The 19,349-nt window shown below is 33.8% G+C and overlaps 2 protein-coding genes across 2 annotated transcripts; one reads left to right on the top strand and one right to left on the bottom strand.

Moving 5' to 3' along the window:
• Positions 1-677: 677 nt before the first annotated feature.
• On the bottom strand, positions 678-2,249 carry LOC145088294 (SPX domain-containing protein 2-like). Its single transcript, XM_079026556.1, has 3 exons — positions 1,823-2,249; positions 1,383-1,509; positions 678-1,303 (listed from the first exon to the last, which is right to left on the bottom strand). The coding sequence occupies exons 1-3, from the start codon at positions 2,099-2,101 to the stop codon at positions 858-860; spliced, it is 852 nt and encodes a 283-aa protein (XP_078882682.1). The 5' UTR covers positions 2,102-2,249; the 3' UTR covers positions 678-857.
• A 4,795-nt stretch (positions 2,250-7,044) lies between these two features.
• LOC145054852 (uncharacterized) lies at positions 7,045-9,749 on the top strand. The gene is made up of 8 exons (XM_079003116.1): positions 7,045-7,067; positions 7,343-7,455; positions 7,555-7,632; positions 7,733-7,990; positions 8,141-9,177; positions 9,230-9,301; positions 9,387-9,589; positions 9,668-9,749. Exons 1-8 carry the CDS (start codon positions 7,045-7,047, stop codon positions 9,747-9,749), a joined length of 1,866 nt encoding a protein of 621 aa, XP_078859242.1.
• The last annotated feature ends 9,600 nt before the right edge of the window (positions 9,750-19,349 follow it).

Here is a 19,349-nt window from a genome sequence, read left to right as displayed (position 1 = left end):
AACAAATTAGCCATTTTTTGGAAGTCCAACTTATCTTCCGGTAAAGTAGAGGAAGAACCTTTCTTCTTGGCTTTATAATTGCTTCAATTTCAAGCTCGTCATCACCGAAGCCGAGGTTAACCCTAACACGAGCTTCCGAAAAAGCTGTGTAGTTGGAGTCAAAAGTCTAAATGTTTTGAAACACTAGCATTTTGATCCATTGTTTCCACCAAATTCCATTTTGGGCTTTTTACAGCACCTTTCCAAAACTCAATAAAATTTTTAAGGTTTCTCGTTATTTTTATTTTTATTCCGTATATCTGAAGCGCCTAGTCAACATGTGTCCTATCACTTTGACGGGTTTTTCGATGGTTGCACAAATTCTTATACATTCTATTAAATTCCATGACTATTTTGTTTTACGTCACAAATTTTAGTCATAATTTGTCTTTTGTTTGGTATTCACCAAACTTTATATCTTTGTGAAAAAGCTCCGTCACGCTTCACAAAAAATGTTTGCATGTTTCTATTCTTTGAGATTGAGTCCTCTTTCGCACGCTCCATGTTGTTTGGTGAAAATGACATATCCAGTCCAATTTTGAGTTTTCTTGTAGGGATAGTCCTCTTTGTTTCATTTTATTGTGAACTAAATCACCTGTTTCAGCTAGTCCCCATAAAAAAAACCGAGCCCAAACTGGTATAAATAAACTTAATTAGATGTCACGAATTTTGTGATTATAAAAGAAAATATATTACATTATCCATTCCTAATTATCAATTACAGGTTATCGTCCCAAGAAAAAACCAACTGTTCATCTTATTCCTCCTTTGTTCAAAAATCAAAGGTTGTTTGTTACAAAGTTATGGGTGTTGTTGATTCACTTAGCAACTTCTTCAACAACATAAGTTTTCTTCCATACCTCCTCCCTCTCCTTGTTCTGTTGCATCGGGGGTAGTGAAAACGAGTTTACAGTCGAGCTTCCATTTCGAATTTCTGACAAAACTCTAAGTGCTGAAAGAGTTTGTTTCATGTATGTGTTCTCCCTGTTCTCAATATCAACCAGTTCTTCAGGAACCCTAACAGAAGACGACTCCTCATTTGGTTCAGAACTCCTTCCTTCTTCTTTCCTGTTTCCTGATTCAGATGGGGATGAACTTTGTTGCTTCGTGGATAAAAATTGGTCCAGCATCATCTCACACGTCTTAACAAGATTGTTTAGAACATCAGTTTTGTAAAATGGCTCATTCATAACTTTTTGGATGAAAGGCACACGAAGAAGAGCTCCGCTTAGTTTGTCATGTTTCTTCAGTATCTTAACTAATCCTGTAACATGATTTGAAACTGTAAAGAAGGAGATACTAAATTGTTTGGAGAAATGAAGACTGTAGAGGTTAGTGAATACCTGTGTAATTGAGTGCACTGTAATTTAACAAGAGAACTATCTCCCCATGTAAATCTGCGAGGTCTCTAGCAACTTTCCTCAACTCTTCACTTGAATCCTTGGCTGCGATCAAGTTACTTTCTAGCACCTTTAAAATGATTTGCATTAGATATGTGACAGTATGCATGAATTGTGCACAATAAAGTGATAATCCAACATTATAACACTAATTGGTTAGATTCATATGAAGAGCCAACAACTGAAACGAATTCAATAACAGAAATGATCATCCGTGAAGTTTCGAAATTTGAGATGAATATCGAATTTCCATCTGTTTATGGAAGAGATAACGTAACATTTAGCAATTAAGATGTAAACAGGAACAATTATAGGATTTGATAACAGCACAATCGAGATGCAGGTATTGACGATTCAATTCGAAATTTAGAAATCAAAATTACCTCCAGTTTGATGATATACCACTCTTGTTTTTCAAGGACGAAATCGTTAAGCTTGTCGGTTTGCTCCTGGCACAATTTCACGAAATCAGCAACCGCCTTCTCGTCCGCCGCCGGCTCAATGTCGTCACCGGTGCTCAATTTCATCCTCTTGTTACAGCGACCGTCTCTGGAGTAAACCCGCTTCAATTGCTTCTTCAGATCTTTATAAGACAGAAACTTATCTCTCCAATCCGGCATCATCTCGTCGATCAATTGATTCAGAAGCTTACGGAATTGCATCTTGTTCGATGATTCCACCTCTTACCCTAGAAAACAAGTCGAAATTTGGGAATATGGATGACTTGGTATAAATCACACGTCTGTTCCAGATGTACGTATATATACAGAGAGGAATAGAGGTTTGACAATGGCTTGGATGGATAAAATATTGGATTGAAACAATCAAGGAGGATATTCGGCGATCGATCTCATTCGAGACGAATATTCTCCATGTTTCCGAGGTTTAAACCGGCCAGCTTCACTAAAAACAAAGAGAACTCATTTGTCATTTTCTCTTTTTTGCCTTTGTTAAATATATGATCTATGATGGTTTGTTTTGGGTGGTAATCACAAAATTTTAATAACTAGTTGTAAGATCCATATGTTATACGGGTTAGATAATACAAAAATAATTAAACATAAATGTTTGAACAGAAGTTTATTTAAACATACGGGTTAGATAATACAAAAATAATTAAACATAAATGTTTGAACAGAAGTTTATTTAAATTTGAAATTTTAGATTTGAAATTAAATTTTAAAATTTGGTTTAAAAAGAAACATATTAAAAATACTATATAAGTAATATTGTAATTATTGGTTATTTTCAATTAAGGCAATTATTAATTAAGGTGTAAATATGATGTGTTAATTAAGAAAAGATAAAAAAAAATTGAGAAAATGACAAATGGAAAAAACATTTCTTCAAAAATACCAGAAAATGACATGTGTCCAATTTAATGAGAGAGTGACATGTGGCAAAATTATTTTCATTTATTAGGAATGATAGGCCATGAGGTATGGACTTCATTTGAAGTATGTGAAAAAGATGTTCACTAGTAAATCATCCTCAATGGGTGTAACGGTGGTGTAGATTGAAGCCACTCACAGGTTCTCGCATCGAATCAAAACCATTTATCTCTCTCTCTCTCTCTCTCTCTCTCTCTTATGTTCTCTCTTGTTCACTAGTACCATTTCCCAATGTTTTAAAACCCGTGTCGACCCGGCCGGTTCAACCGGTTGGACCGTGATCCGGGATAAAAGGCGGGTCAAATTAGAGCGGGTTTTTGTAAAAATACCAACCGGATCGAACCGGCCGGGTTTACACTAAATCGCGGTTGAACCGGGTATCTTGAACCGCTAAAAACCTGGATTGGCCCGTTTATTAGGGTTTGGAAGAAACAAAGCAGCGACCAAGGAACGACATCAACAACGACTGAACTATAGTCGCTGAAGGAGATTGAAGGAGCGACTGAAGCAGGCAAGCAGCGAGCACAGCGATTTCATTCTTCTCCAGGTGAGTTTTTTTGTTTTCTTGCTTCCTTATTTTCCTGCAAAACAGCGACCAATTCCCCCTCTATTACTAATCCACTTACTCCAATCATCCAATTTTGAGTCTATCTAGTTAATGATTTGCGATTTCTGAAGCATATCTTTGTTTGGTATTACAAGTTTGTGGTTGATTGGGTTATGTGACAACCCGAAATTTCCATTCGGTCAAACCCTAAAAGTCAACCACTTTGTATCATAAGTTAATGTCATTATTTCTTATTTTTAAGAAATATAAAGTTCGTTTGATTATTTTAATATTATTTTTAAACGATCGGGTGAAAGAAAGTGTCGTCTCGGGTTTTGAATTTTAAAAACCGCAAACACCTCGCGTCTTAGAAGTTCCCGACCAGACTATTATGTTTGGGTTGAAAAATCATCCCAAAAACCGTAAACTCATACCTATGTATGAGTTTACTCCCCAAGACTAGTCATTATGTGTTTACTCCCCAAATACCCAAAAGAGTAAACTCCAAAAAGGCTTTTAAGTATCATCCTAGATTTGATTCCAAATCTTCAAAGTTTTAAGTGTTCTAACCATTTTAAGTTAGTAAAACACTTAATCTAGTGTTTGTACATCTATTCATCCATTCATTTATGTATTTTGTCTAGATTTCCAAAACACCAAGAACACACACTAAGTGTTCTTGGACTTTTAGCTCAAATCAAGCCTCTTAATCGTAAGTACTTCCTTCCTTGAGTGTTGTTAAGCTAGTATTACATTTAAACATCAAGAAATTATGCCAAGAACACAAGGTTAAAGGTGTTCACGGTCCAAGAATGTTCTTGGGCCGTAAACACCAAGAAAGGCACAAATGGTGCCTAAGTCCCTAATCTAAGTCCTAGTTTGATGTTTAAGCCATCCTTGACAAGTTTAAACCTTCCTTATTGTGTCTAAGCCTTGAAAAACACCAAAGACCAACATTTATAGGTGTTTACGGTTTGGGGATCTCCCAAAACCGTAAACACCCTAAAGTGTGTTTAAATGGGTCATTTTCCTTCCTTAGGCCTAAAAACTAACTTAGACTATTATCTAGTTGTGTTAAGGACTTGAAAACATGGCAATACCCTTTTCCATAAGGGTTTACGGTAGTAAACCCAAAGGGGAATGACCATGAGGCCGTAAACTCCTCTAAGGAGTGTTTTTGTTGCCCTAGTCCCTTCCAAAGGCCAAATCACCTAGTAGAAATGCTCCAAAAGGCTTGTTAAACCACAAAACAACACATGGTCAATAGGAGTAGAGTTTACGACCGTAAACCCTAGAGTTTACTGTCGTAAACTCCTTGGGTTATGACCATCAAAACCGTGAACTCCAAGAGAGTTTACCCTTGAACTCCAAACACCCTAACTTTGCCCTACCAACACTTGGATGCAATCCTTGTGATCTTTAACACTTGAAACAAAGTGTTTTCATGTTCTAGAGTGTCCCAACTTAATTTATTAGTTATAAATTGGCTAATTATTATATATATGTTCATTATATGATAACTAGGCTCGTGCATGTGTACAAGTCTCCATTTGTCACCTAGCACCGTACCCGACACTCCAATCCAATCCATTCACCACAAGTGAGTTCATACCCCTTAATTAATGGTTTAAATGTTTTTAAATGCTTATATGGGGAGAGGGGGGATACAAGTCAAATACTTATAGTTATTACATCAATCACATGTGATTAATAACTACAAAACCAATGATTTCCTTATTGTTCAAATTGTTTATCAAACAGTTTTGCTTCAAACTGTTTTACAAGTTCTTATACTTATCAAATACATTTGCTTAACTCTGTTTTACTTATTATCAATTGCATATCTAAGTATGTATAGTTATATAAGAAATGTTTAAAGGACTTACGAAGGCTATCCACCCTATTTCCTTTTCGCGCTTGAGATGTGGTCTGGTGGGATATCGGGTACCCGTCCGAAGGTCGTTTAAATATTAGTTATATATCATGTGTACATATATAGTCATAAAAGGTCCTTCCAGTTCATTCGGTACCCTTGGGTAGCAAGGGTATACTTCCATGTTCATACGTACCAGTACATCACTAGTAACTTACCATATGGGTAACACAGGAGGATACTATTATTATTACTAGAACAATGAAACATACAATGAGTCAGTTCATTCATGAGTCAATACTTGCTAAAGAGAGAGAGAACACTCATTACAGCTAGTGCACACAGTACATTACTATACATGCTAGATAGAGAGAGAACACACATTACAACTAGCACACACAGAACATTACAGTACATTACCATACTATTATATAGATATGTTTACATGATTACGCTACATGAGTACGCTTACATGAGTACGTTTACATAGATACTTTTACATGAGTGCGTTTACATATACGATAATAGGACAGACATCATTAGGTGCTATAGCATAGAACAAGTTCAGGATCTAACTATACTGATGAATCACAATGCAGTGTGATAGTTATATCGGGTATACATGATCATAGTAATGTGGATGTTCACGGCGTGCAAATATGCAGGAGTCGTGTAAAGGTCCCGAAATCCCTTTGACTGGGGGGGGGGGGGGGGGTCTAGCCTGGGATCTAGCCATCACATTAGGCCTTATCCCTCAAATAAGGCAATAGGAGTACAGAGGTAGTCACTTATTGCGAATACTACAGTACTTATAAGAATTACCCTAGACTTAAGGTAATTAGTACGGTTGTAGTACGACACTACACCATAGTACTATCTTATTTTTTCCATTAACATTCACTTCGTGAATATTCACACGATGCATGGTAATGTAGAATCTATATTTTTGGTTAATGATAGTCCGAATTGGGGAAAACACACACTCTATCAAGAGACATATACACAGACACTAGATGCCTTGGTAGTAGTAGGAAACATAGGGTTTTCTAGAAGAGTTCAAACATTATACAAAACATTGTACAAAACATCTTACAGAAACATTTTACAAACGTTTTCATACAAACTCAGACATTAATATACTTATGATCTCACCAGCATTAAGCTGATACTTGCTTTCAAAATAATTTGTATTCTCAGGTCACCACTAGACAGGTACAGGTGTCAGGCTTTTGAGAAGATGGAGTTCGTTCAAGACTCATCTTTTATTTTGATATGTATATTTTTGGTGTTTATAACTTTGACAGAACACACATGTATGAAATTATATTATTAATGCAATTGATGATGTTGTTGCTTGTTTACTATTATTCATTGTTTGTGATATTGTACATGACGTCCTCAGCCCCAGAATGTTTCTGCCATTCATGGTTCTGGGGTGTGACAGGTTATGTTGCTTCTCTTTCTGAGCATCTTGTTCAATTTATCACTGAAGTTAACAATGGAATACTTTCATTATGAATATCAACCAATATTTGTCAAAATTATTGGTTGTTTCATGTTTAAATTTGTCAATTTTATTGAGAAAAAGTTTAAATCTAAAAATAAATCAAAGGTGAAGTGGGTGGAATGTAAACAAATCTATTTGTCAATATCAACCAATATTTATTACTTAATTAGTCAGTTGTATTAATAGAAGAACTATATATGTTTTATATTCATTTTGAAGTTTGACGTAATCAATAAAAAAACCATTTTCTTTTTGGTATCATTGCCTTGTTATCGGTAGATATACCAATGTGGAATTTGATCAAGTTTAGGTAATTCTTATAACAATAATCTTTAGTAAGTTAATTTATTGATTTTAAGATGTTTGTATTTATCAATTTATTTTATAATTCAAATTTGGAAACCAGAAATTGATAATATCATCTCCGATGTAGATTTTATAAAACTTATTACTTTTTGAATAAGTTATTGTATATTTTTTACCATTGGAACGTGAAGGTTTTTGAAATCAAGACATGTAAATTTCGATCACGTAATGTATTGTTTTTATGTTTTGTGTACTTAATCCCAATGTTTTAAAACCCAGGTTTTTAGTTGACCATTCGAATGTTGCTTCTCTACCTAGTTATGAAATCAATTTTCTTTTGACTGTGAAACATGTGATTGTGACATATTTGGTTAGTTTAGAGTTCATTTATTGTTAATTGATCATTGTTTCAAGGTTTTGATTGTATAGATTATGTAATTAGGATACAATTGACATATGTTTATTGATTATAACATTACTTTTCAATGCAGTTAAATATGGAATCAAGGGAAGAAGAACCATTGCAAGCATAATCTCAAGCTCAATCCCATTCTTCGGTTCAATCAAATGTACGAACAAACACGGATATAGCATGGGAACATGTTACTCAAGTCGTTAATGAGAAGGGGAAAAAGGCATGGATATGTAATTTTTGTCAAAAAGTTATAGGTGGTGGTGGAATAAATAGGGTTAAGAAACATCTTGCTGGTATTAAAGGAGAGGTTGTAGCATGCCCAAAAGTTAGTCCTGAAGTGCGGTTTACTATGCAAGGGAAATTGAAAGAGACTGCCCAAAAAGAAAAAGAAAAACGTACCACTAGTGTTACTATCTTGGATGATGATGAAGAGATGGAGGAAGCAGAAATTTCAACTATGAAAAAAGGAAAAATGAAATCTACTTCAAACTTGCATCCATTTTTTATGAAAGGTATAAATGATCCTTCCCAACCACTATCAAATCTGCAATGCAAAGTAAGGCAAAAATACATGATGTGGATTTAGCTAGTGCTATGTGGTTTTATGATGCATATATACCTATGAATGCTTGCAACTCTCCTTTTTTTTCAAATTATGGTAGATAAAATAGCAAGTATTGATTATGGATACAAAGCACCTAATTATCATGCTCTAAAGGTTAATTTATTGACAGATGCAAAAAAGTCAGTTTCATTGATAATTGATTCGTTAAGAAGTCAATGGGTTGATACTGGATGCACAATTATGAGTGATGGGTGGAGGGATGTTTCACAACGACATTTGATTAATTTCTTGGTTTATTGTCCGAAAAAGATATCATTTCTTAAATCTGTTGATGCATATGATATAGAGAGCAATGCTACAAATTTGTGTAATTTGTTCGCTGAGATTGTTGAAATGGTAGGAGAAAAAAATGTGGTGCAAATGGTAACTGATAATGCTGCTAATTACAAGCTTGCTGGTACTAAGTTATGTGAAATATATCCTTCTATTACTTGGTCTCCATGTGCAGCACATTGTCTTAATCTTGTATTAAAGGATCTTTCAGAATTGGATAATGTGAAAAGTTTGGTCAATCTTGCATCGAGGGTTACTATTTTTGTGTATAATCATAAGTGGCCCTTGAATTGGCTAAGAAAAAGACCCGGTTGGAAAGAAATTATCCATCCAGGTGGTACTCGGTTTGGTACCGTGTTCATTGCATTGCAAAGTTTATATGACCATAAAGAAGACTTACAAGCAATGGTCATATCTAATGAGTTTAAGAAGATGTTGAAAGTGGGAAATGTGGTTGAATGTAAACAAATTGTCTTGAATGAAATCTTTTGGAAGAATTGTTTGATTACAGTGAAAGTAATGACTCATTTGTTAAAGCTTTTGCGATTGTGTGATTCGGATGAAAAACCTGCAATTAGTTATGTTTACGAGGGAATGTGTCGGGCAAGAAGAGGGATTAAGGAATTGTTTAAGAAGAAGAAGAAATTATATAGGCCTTACACTAACATAATTGATAGTCGTTGGGATAGGATGTTAAGAAAAAGTATTTATTGTGCGGCTTATTGGTTGAATCCTATTTTTCAATATGATCATGCAAATCTTTGTAAGAAGAATGAGGTGTTTCAAGGCGTTCTTGAAATGGTTGAGAAGACTTTTAAAGGTGATGATGTTTTAAATATTACATTGAATTTAGGTAGGTTTCGTGATGCTGAAGGTACCTTTGGTAGATTTAGTGTCGTTGCTTCTCGTAATCTTACTTGTCCAGGTATGATTTAAATTTAATTTGTTATTATTATATATACAATATTGTATTTTCTAATATATTGTTTTGCTAACTATATCTTTTGTAGATGAGTGGTGGAAGTTATTTGGCGAAGATATTCCGGTTGCAAAAGTTTGCTATTAGAATATTAAGTCAAATGGCATCTTCTTCCGGTTGCGAACGTAATTGGAGTGTATTTGAAAGGATTCACACGAAACGGAGGAATAGATTGGAACATCAAAGGCTAAATGATCTTGTATTTGTTCATTACAACTTGCTTTTACAAAATAGGTATGGTATCTTGCTAAGATATACTATGCTATAAAAGGACCAAGTTATATTTGAGATTTTTTGTGAATGTTTTTGTAGATTGAAGGTTGATATGAGGTCTTACGATCCTGTTGACTATGAAAATATTGATAAGATAGGATTTTGGGTGGTTGAAGAATAGCGGGAAGGAGAACTTAATTATGATGATTTGGAAAATATGCTTGATGAGCAAGAGCATGAACCGGTTTCTGAATCACAAGGTGACCATGTTGATGATGAAGTTGATAGTGAATTTCAGTTACTAAGTGATCGTGAGATTGATGCTTATAATACTCCAATTTCTCAAGATCCATGATTTGGTTTGGTCGTAACGTGTTTGGATTTGTCTACAACTATGTTTTCTATGTGTTTAGGTTGTTTGTTGTGTTTAGATTGATTGGTCATAACTATGTTTTCTATGTGGTTGTTTGTTTTGTTATTGATCTATAACATGTTATTAATACTCTATGTGGTTGTTTGTTGTCTTTAGATTGTTTGTTGTGTTTAGATTAAACTCTGTTGACATCAAATAATTGGTATTATATGTCTATGTAGTATGTAGGAAAATAAAAATATAAGAAAATAGAAAAAGACCATAAACCGGGTTGACCCGGCTGTTGAACCGGTTGACCCGTGAACCGGTCATCACACCGGGTCAACTAAAAACCCAGGTTTTAAAACATTGCCATTTCCAACCTATATTGAATGCATTGTGAACAAGTCTGATGATGATGTGGAGAGATGTTCACCCGTTATCATACCCGATGGCCTAAGAAAAAGAAAGAAAAACTAAACATTTTTTAAGACCACATCTTACGGGATAACGACATATATGGTATGGATTATGATTATGATTGTGCATTGGCTTCTCTTCGCAACAAGCTTCCGGATTTTGACCTTATCAGTTTTACTACTAAAGACACCCCCCCCCCCCCTAAATCCCAAAATACACTATCGAGTGCCCTTTTTTTGTAAAATTGTCCAAGATATGGAAGTGCATCTCAACATGACAGCTCGACAGAAAGTGGTTTTCCAGTGCTTACGTGCACCACATGCTCAAGATTTTATTCTAGTTTATCCTTATAGATAGGTTTGACCAACATATGTCTCATGTGGATTATCGTACTATCCTTAAATATCGACTCATGATCCTAATATTCTCAGCTAACGAGATATGTCTGATGTGTCGCAAGGCATGTTTGGACTCTTTTAGAGAGCATGCAGTTCACCGTAAAGAACTCTCGGGGTTCAAATACAGGCAAAATATGGTTAGGGATGTTTTGTTTGACATATTTAAGTGTGTCGGGGTTTCCGCTAAGAAATAGGCACCTGTGAATTTCTTAACTGACTCGGCAGAAGGAAGGTCAACCCTCATACCGGCTGACATTTTGATTTTTGGATGGTTTGAAGGGAAACACGCATGTGTGGACCTTACAGGGGTATCCCCTCTTGTGGGCTTGAGGGTTAGGGATTTCACGACGGGACAGATTGCTTTAAAAGCTGCTACAAGCAAAGTCACCAAATATGAGAAATCGTGCATGGAAAATCAACACGTGTTCATACCATTTGCATTTGATACGTTTGGTTTCCTCACGTCGGATACGTTAGAGCTTCTTAATAGAGTACAACAGATCATGCATAACAATGTTATATCCCTTAGATCTATAGAGGTAGTCTTTAAAAGAATTAGTTTTACCATACAAAAAGGCTTAGTGACGCAACTTATTGCCCATTTGACATCTCACTCGTTGTGCGATAATAATTAAATTAATAAATTACGTTCGTTTAAATATTTTTTACATTTTATTTGTATTTATCTTCTTGCTTATATCAAATAATAACATTATATCAAATAATAACATGTGGAATTTGTTATTATTATTTTTTGATTTTCTCTATTGATTTTACCAATTGTCTTAATCTACTAAGTAATATATATATATATATATATATATATATATATATATATATATAAAAGATAAAAAAATATTTGATTTCTCATATATTTGATTTTTTTCAATCTAAAATAAATCAACAATTTTTTGGCTTTATTTTCAACTCAACCATTTTGACCTCCTATAAAAGATCATTGGGTTTTTAGGACAACACAACAAACTCTCATTTTTTTTATGAGCTAGCACATTATATGCCATTTATTTTATGATTTGGCATTATTATTATTATTATTATTATTATTATTATTATTATTATTATTATAGTATTTGGACTAGAAATTTGATATTTGGATGTGAATAGCTCAAGGAATTTTAATGAGACTTTAAATTGTACCAACATGATGTTAAAAATGCATTTTTCTGAGAAATTAAAAAGAAAAAAATGTCTAGAATGAAAATTACGAATAAATGTGATTTGAAGTACATATTACTATATGACGACATTTAGGTTTGATGGTTTGAAAATGAGTAATTTGGATAATCTAGATGATTAACATTCTTTAAAGCCAACATATTTAAAAGAATAAGTATGATTGATAAGTAGTATATTTTTTATCCAAAATAATATTTTAAGTTCATTTAACTTATGTATTGGACTAATGCAGTTTGAGCCTACTTCCTGTGTTGGACCCATTTTAGTTTTTTTTTGGCCATTACATATTTTGGTCCTAATTACTGGAACTGCTTATTCATATAGGTTGGTCAGCATTATGGACAGAGATTACTCAGTGTTGGATCTAGTAATGGCTCTTTGGTCTAACGTTTGAAAATATGTGTTTTTTTTTTAAAAGAAGATGTGCATTAGCCCCAAAAAAATGATGGGCTTATTTTATTGTCTTGGACTCATGTTATGGTTACATGGTAGTAGGCTTATTGTTGGCTTAAGACCGTTAAAAAGTTAGAACATATTGTCATTTTGGACTTGTGATCTAAATAGTTATTCACTTATATATGAAAATGTGTTTGGAGACAGAATTTTGGAATGGTCCACAATATGTACCAACCTATTTTCATCTTATAGTATAAAAGATCAGTCACATAAATAGACGTTTTTAATAGAAGCCTGACAAAAGTCATAGTAATCGCAAAACCGAGAGCATACGTAGAGAGAACGTCTGAATCTGACTTCATAAGAGAAAATTATGATTTTTAGAAACTTCAGTGCAACAGTGTACTACATAGAAACTGAAATAGAGATCGGTCGATTGTTAGGAAAAACAATCTAAACAAGAATTGAAGATCTCGTCCATATGATTTCTTCGATATAAAGGCAGTCGACAACATTGATATGAGATGGTTATGATTTTTATACGGCCGTTAACAATCTAAGTCTGATAAAAATACAACTTTAAAAATAAAGTCAAAATTAGTTGAGGAGTCTAAATGAAAGTTGTAGATATCGTCGATTGTTACGCATATTTATATTTGTTGTTGTTACGCATATGAAAGTTGTAGATCTCGTCGATTTTTACACATATTTATATTCTTAGTGTAACTTATATTTATATTCATTGTTGTTGTTATGAATATATAAATAAGATTTATCATTAATTCCGGCTATAATACTGATTTATTTACTTACGGGAGAGGTGTCTAGAATGGTGATGTTGGCTTGGTTGTTGGATTTCAGAAAGACTATACTCCGAAAAGATCATGCCTCCAGATTGACCGACCTGCATGATCCTTATTTGATAGAACATTCGATATTCATTGGGATTAGTGGAGAATCTAGTTTTCATTACTAGATCATTATACAAATTAATAGGATAAAGTATTATAGGTTAATACTTGTTTGGCACACTATCTTCCAGTTGAATCGTCAGTAGAATCGCCCAGATAGTTGTCAATCTTCCAAGTAATTGTCTAGGTGAGTTACCTCACTATATTGTGTACTACAATATATATATATATATATATATATATATATATATATATATATATATATATATATATATATATATATATATCCATAGATAGTTGTCAATCTTCCAAGTAATTGTCCAAGTGAGTTACCTCACTATATTGTGTACTACAATATATATATCCATGTATGTTAGGATATAAGAACCAGTAGGATATGTTGGTAGTATAGTATCTTTGGGCCTAATGTTATGCTTAAGTTAGTTGGAGGTTGCTGCAATATGTTATTAGGCAATTAGATTAGTTTAGTTAGTTTCATGTTTGTGGACTATTTATCTGCTTGCTATATATATATATATATATATATATATATATATATATATATATATATATATATTATGTTATGTGGATAGTCAAGGTAGCAAATCAGCTTTATGCTGAAGGCAAAGGGGTGAGTTAATGGCAATAACAACTTAAGTGGTTGTGAGCCTAGAAAAGGGCAATAGCAACTTAAGCGATTGTGAGCCTAGATACTCAAAAGGTGAGGTGATGACAATAAGAACTTAAGCGATTATGAGCCTAGATACTCGATATATGCATATACATATCTATTGTGGTATATGACATTTTAGGAAACTCACTAATCTTCGTGCTTACCCAGTTGAATATAAATGTTTTTCAAGAACTTCAAATGATTCGTAAGAAGTGCAAGGCTTAGTTGTACACACACACACATTCGCAACATGTTTCCGCACAATGTAATAATACTCTGATATATTTTAATAAATAAAAAGGAAAAATTTTGAGTTGAAAAGCGGGACGTTAAACAATATATGTCAAAAAGAAAAAAAATCTTACAGTGGAAGACCAATCGTTTCCATTTTGCAAGTTGCAAAAACCCAATATACGTTATACTCCCTCCGTCCTAATATTATTGTCCACAGACAAAAAACACACAGATTAAGAAAAACATTAATTACCACTAATTTTATATAATAAAATGAAAGTTTTGTCATTACTTTGTATTTAATGTTCCATGAAATACTTAGTTGGTTAAATAATAATGAGGGAATATTTTGGTAAAAATGTTAATTATTTTTAGAAATTGACTATTATTTTGGGACAAACCAAAAAGGAAATATGGACTATAATTTTGGGACGAAATGAGTATTTTACAAGGTTTTAAATGTGTGAGGTGAAATGTAATCTTTACGAGTCACGCGATGTCATATTGTTTCTTAAAATACGACTTAAGTCGGTATTTTTATATATTCTGATATTAGTCAATTATGTTGAACAAATCGAATAGACATAAAAAGAAAGATCATACAATTATACAGTTATATCAAATATATTATATTTAAAAAATATTATATCAACAACTACTAATAATAAATTAACAAAACTCAAGGGTTTATCGTTAAATAAGAAAAAAAAAACATCTTGAAAAAACTATTGTCTTAGCACGCCCCTCCATCATTTGGGCACACTAGGCCCAGATAACACCATTGTTGCGATTCGCGAAGCTAGAGTCACATGTTGCCGTCATCACAAATCTTGACGTGTCATGATACGCCTTTTAGAACAATGACGTTCTTAATAGATGTTAAAAACTTGATTGAAATATTATATCAAACCCCCCCCCCCCCCTCCCCATTTTGTCATCGTTGTGATTATTTATCAACCCTTTAAAAATCTCATCATCCATGCAATAGTATGGTAGATCTGTAAAGCTATGAAAACCTTGTTGCTCTATTTTCACTTAAAGAAAAAAGTGGAATAAAATAGAAGAAAATGTGTGTTCTTGAGTTTCTTTTTAAGGAAAAAGGTAAAAAGGTGTGTTTTCGATTTTTTAAAGAGGTGAGCGAAAAAAGAATAAAAAGAAAGAATATATATTTTTCTCTTGAAATTTATCCGCTCTGGTTTAACCTTATATGTATGAATTCCCTCCCACTTCTTTTATGTTCCTTCTTCTTCCTTCCTTTTGTTTTTAACCTTTGCTTATTAACTCCAGAACCAAGTGTAAACTTTGTTTTGTACTCCTTATGTTTTATTTGACACGAATATTAAGAAGGTGTCTAAGAAAGTTTTAAAAATGAACTTTCTAATTTATAATCAGTATGGAACCGATATAAGTTAAAATGAAAGTTTAGATAATATTTTTTTTAAACAACCTATAGCAGTCTCACACCTGAGAAAAGTCATTCTGAATAAGTTACTCTTCCCCGACTTATCAAAAAAAATTATTTCATTAAACCTACAACTTTATTCTGTAACATTCCGTTTTGAGGTACATGATTTCGAGGTTTTCTTTAGCATTTTGATGTAATCACGACGTGAGCAGTGTCTCTCACGTCGTGAGGCAGTGTTGACTTGTTGACCTGCTTTATTTGATTCTCACGACATGAGCCCATGTTGCTCACAACGTGAGAGCGGCCTGATAACCAAAACCCTATATTTTTGGTATTTAATGAAATGAGAGGGCTAGGGTTGTTCACCCCCAACCTCCTTCACACTCTGAGCCTCCATAAACCTTGATATCAATCATTCTTGAAGCCCGTAGTCATTTTGGTGCACTTTCTAGCTTGAATAATGAGAAAATAAGAGGAAAGAAGTGTTCTAGTGGTGGAGTGGGCAAAGTATCATCATCATAATCTTTTCTTGTTGTTGTACCTTTGTAAGTATCAAAACTTCAAGCTTTATTGCATATTATGGGTAGATCTAGGATTTTATCCATATTTCTTCATGTTAAGCATGCTTGAGTGAAGTAAATCCATAAAGTTAGCTACTTTATAGATTCCAAAGGTTCTTTGATCATCATATTGTCTAGACCTAGAAGTTAGTGTGGTATAAGAGCCATGCATGAGTTTTATGAATATTTTCCACTTTTTGACCTAGAATGGGTTGGGTCATGCATGGTGCAAGCATGGCCATAAAGCAAACACTTTTATGGACCTTAGGGATCCCCTTTAGCTTCTGGATGAAATGGATTCAATAGCTTAACGGAATAAGGACTTAAAACATTGATTTTTGGATTCAGACTGAAGTTACGATATGAGACATAAGGTCTCACGAAGTGACAACGAGTTGCTGAGCCTGGAACGAGTTGCTGGAATTGTACTTGGTCGACTCTCACGACGTGACCAAGGAATAGTCACGACGTAAGACCTTATATTAGGATTTTTTCCAATGGATTTAACCCAATTGACTTTTGACTTTGACCAGGATTTTGATCAAGTTTGACTTAGGGGTATTTCGAGTATTTTGATCCTGTAATCTGAGATTTGGTCACTGTTATTTGTAAAGTGACCGGTAGAGTTGGTTTTGGGGCAGTGTCTTGTTTCAATTTTTACTCGTCTGTGAGGTGAGTTTTCTAACTGTATCCATGGGCCGAAGGCACCAATGTCGGCACATTATTATGTATCTCGGATGATAGCTTATATGTATTTGTATGTTGGGTTGAAATATACCCCATGGCGGGGCCCACTATCATATGTTCGGGTTGAAATAGACCCCAAAGCGGGGCCCACCATTGTATTATTGGGTTGAAAGATACCCCAGGGTGGGGCCCATATATATGTTGTCTTAGGTGTCTAAGACCATAGCTATAATTGTTATATACTTGAATTAATAGTCGCACGGTCCTTTTGGGTTGCCCTCAAACCCAACAATTGGATATGATGACTTTTGGAGAGAGACTGATTTATTATTTGATTAATAAATTGAAATAAATAGTTTATTAATATATTATGATAATAGTATATTAATTATAAATAGTAATATTTAATTAATAATTAATCAGAAATTAATTTGATTAATTAAAAGTACAGGGACTGTTTGTTATTTATAAATAGTTGAGAAAGGAAGGATCTAGAACCTCTTGAAAGAGGTGGACAAAAAATCTCTAGGGAAACCCTAGGAGATTTCGTCCAAGGCCCTAAGGTAAAGGGATTGTGTTGTTTGGTCACCAAGCAAACGGATCCAGGGCATATCCCTTAAACCCTAGCTTTGGCACCAAGCTTCCTCAACTATATAAAGAGCTTCTTGGCCCTTGATTTTATCCATGCCTTTCCTCTACAAGCTTTGGACTAAATTCCCTCCTCTCTCCTAATTCGTTCTCTTGATAGTTGGGTGTGATTCCATTAGAGGCACGAGACTTGTGGTGCTTGCTTCCAAGAGATCTTCAAAGGAATTTCTAGTTGTTTGCTATAACAACTAAAAGGTATGAAATCCTAAACCTTTTTTAGTATTTTCGAAAATATACTAGGGTTCTTAGGGTTTCTTTTTGATGTTCTTAGTTATAGGTTCAATAGAGAAAACATAGATCTTGTTTTAGGTTGCATGCACTCTTAAGAGTTTTAGGTTTGTTTGATATGCCTAAAACCCATCAGTGGTATCGGAGCATTTGGTTTGTTTTCTGTTGAATAACTATAATAGAAGAATAGATCAATTAGGGGTTATAGAAATTAAACCTTAAAAGGTCATTAATTTCGACTAGGGTTAGGGTTTAAGAAACCCTAGCCCCCTTCCCCAAGTTTTCGAAATTTAGGGCTAGGGTTTTGAAACCCTAGCCTTCCCCCCAAGTATTTTTGAAATATGGTAGGCTATTAGGGTTTTTCAAATTTTATTAATTATCATTTTACTTGCCTAAATATAGATAATTAAAATTGGAATAAATCTTATACCCTTGTTTTCGAAAATTTAGAGGGTAAGGATTAGGATTAAGTTATTTGATTAATTTAATTAGATAATCCTTATTTGATTTAATATATTTAAGTAAATGTTAATTAATAGATAAATATTAAATCATTTGGTTTATTTTTGAATTTAAATTAATTGATTATTAATTTAATTAGATAATCCTAAGTCATTCTCTTGATATTCAAAGGTTGATCCAACAATATGACCCGGATCGAAAATAACCTTTTTCATTCTTCACAACTTTGAGATAATGAGATGCATGTTGGTGATTTAAGTGTTATCGGGCATTTTGGGTAATTGAAACTAACATGTGAACTAAAAGGCTTATTATTTGTACTCTATATTATATGTTTGGTGAATGTATAGTGCATGTATATAAAAGATCAAATTATAAGCCAGTACGGCAAAACGGCAGGGGTTAAGGGGGTCGCGCCCCTATCAGGGTCCAAGAGACAGAGCCCTTGGCGATTGAGGGTCAACGTCCCTGATGGGTTTGGGGTAACACCCTAAAAGGTCTTCGGAAATTTGAATTATTTTCATTATGGAAAAACCAAATTTTAGTAGGGTAATTACGGTAAGATTGAAAACTGCTGTAAGTTTTGGAAACCATTGATTAAGTTGTTAAATTTGTGACTCTCCTAACTAATTTAGAAGATAGAAACCCTAATTTGTCATGCATATATAGGACTCATCTTTTGGCTTGTGTTTATGTACCAAGATACACAAGTGTCTTTTTTGGATTATCCTAGACTTGATTTCTTGTAACCCAGACAGAAGGTGAAAATATCAGTTTGGTAAGTGAACTTACATGATCTATAAGGAATCTGGTTCTCCACCATCACCCTACTTACTGCTCCCCAACAATGCATGCCATGAATTCCATCTTCTACTCACCTTCATCCCCTTTCAACAACCTTCAGCTTAAACAACATCCTATTTGAACACTTTTTGTCCTTCTTTTCCTACACTTAACCAAAATAAATCAATATCTTATAATATTTGATTCACCTTGTTTAGTTTGTAGATTAATAATGAAATATTAATTATTTCAACACTTATTGTATGCCAACTCATGTTACTCCTGTTATTATTTCTCAGGAATAGGTCCACATGTTGGGGTTAAATATGGGAATAACAAGATTTTCGATGTCCGGAAGGTAGGGCCTATCAAGTCCCATAGGATGACTAAGTGAGTGTTAATCGTGCTATGTTATTCGAAACTAGAG

This window comes from Lactuca serriola, chromosome 1 (assembly GCF_051521515.1).
Source record: "Lactuca serriola cultivar US96UC23 chromosome 1, Lser_US96UC23_V15, whole genome shotgun sequence".
NCBI classification, from domain to species: Eukaryota; Viridiplantae; Streptophyta; class Magnoliopsida; order Asterales; family Asteraceae; genus Lactuca; species Lactuca serriola.
This window is presented reverse-complemented; position numbering and strand designations above follow the sequence as displayed.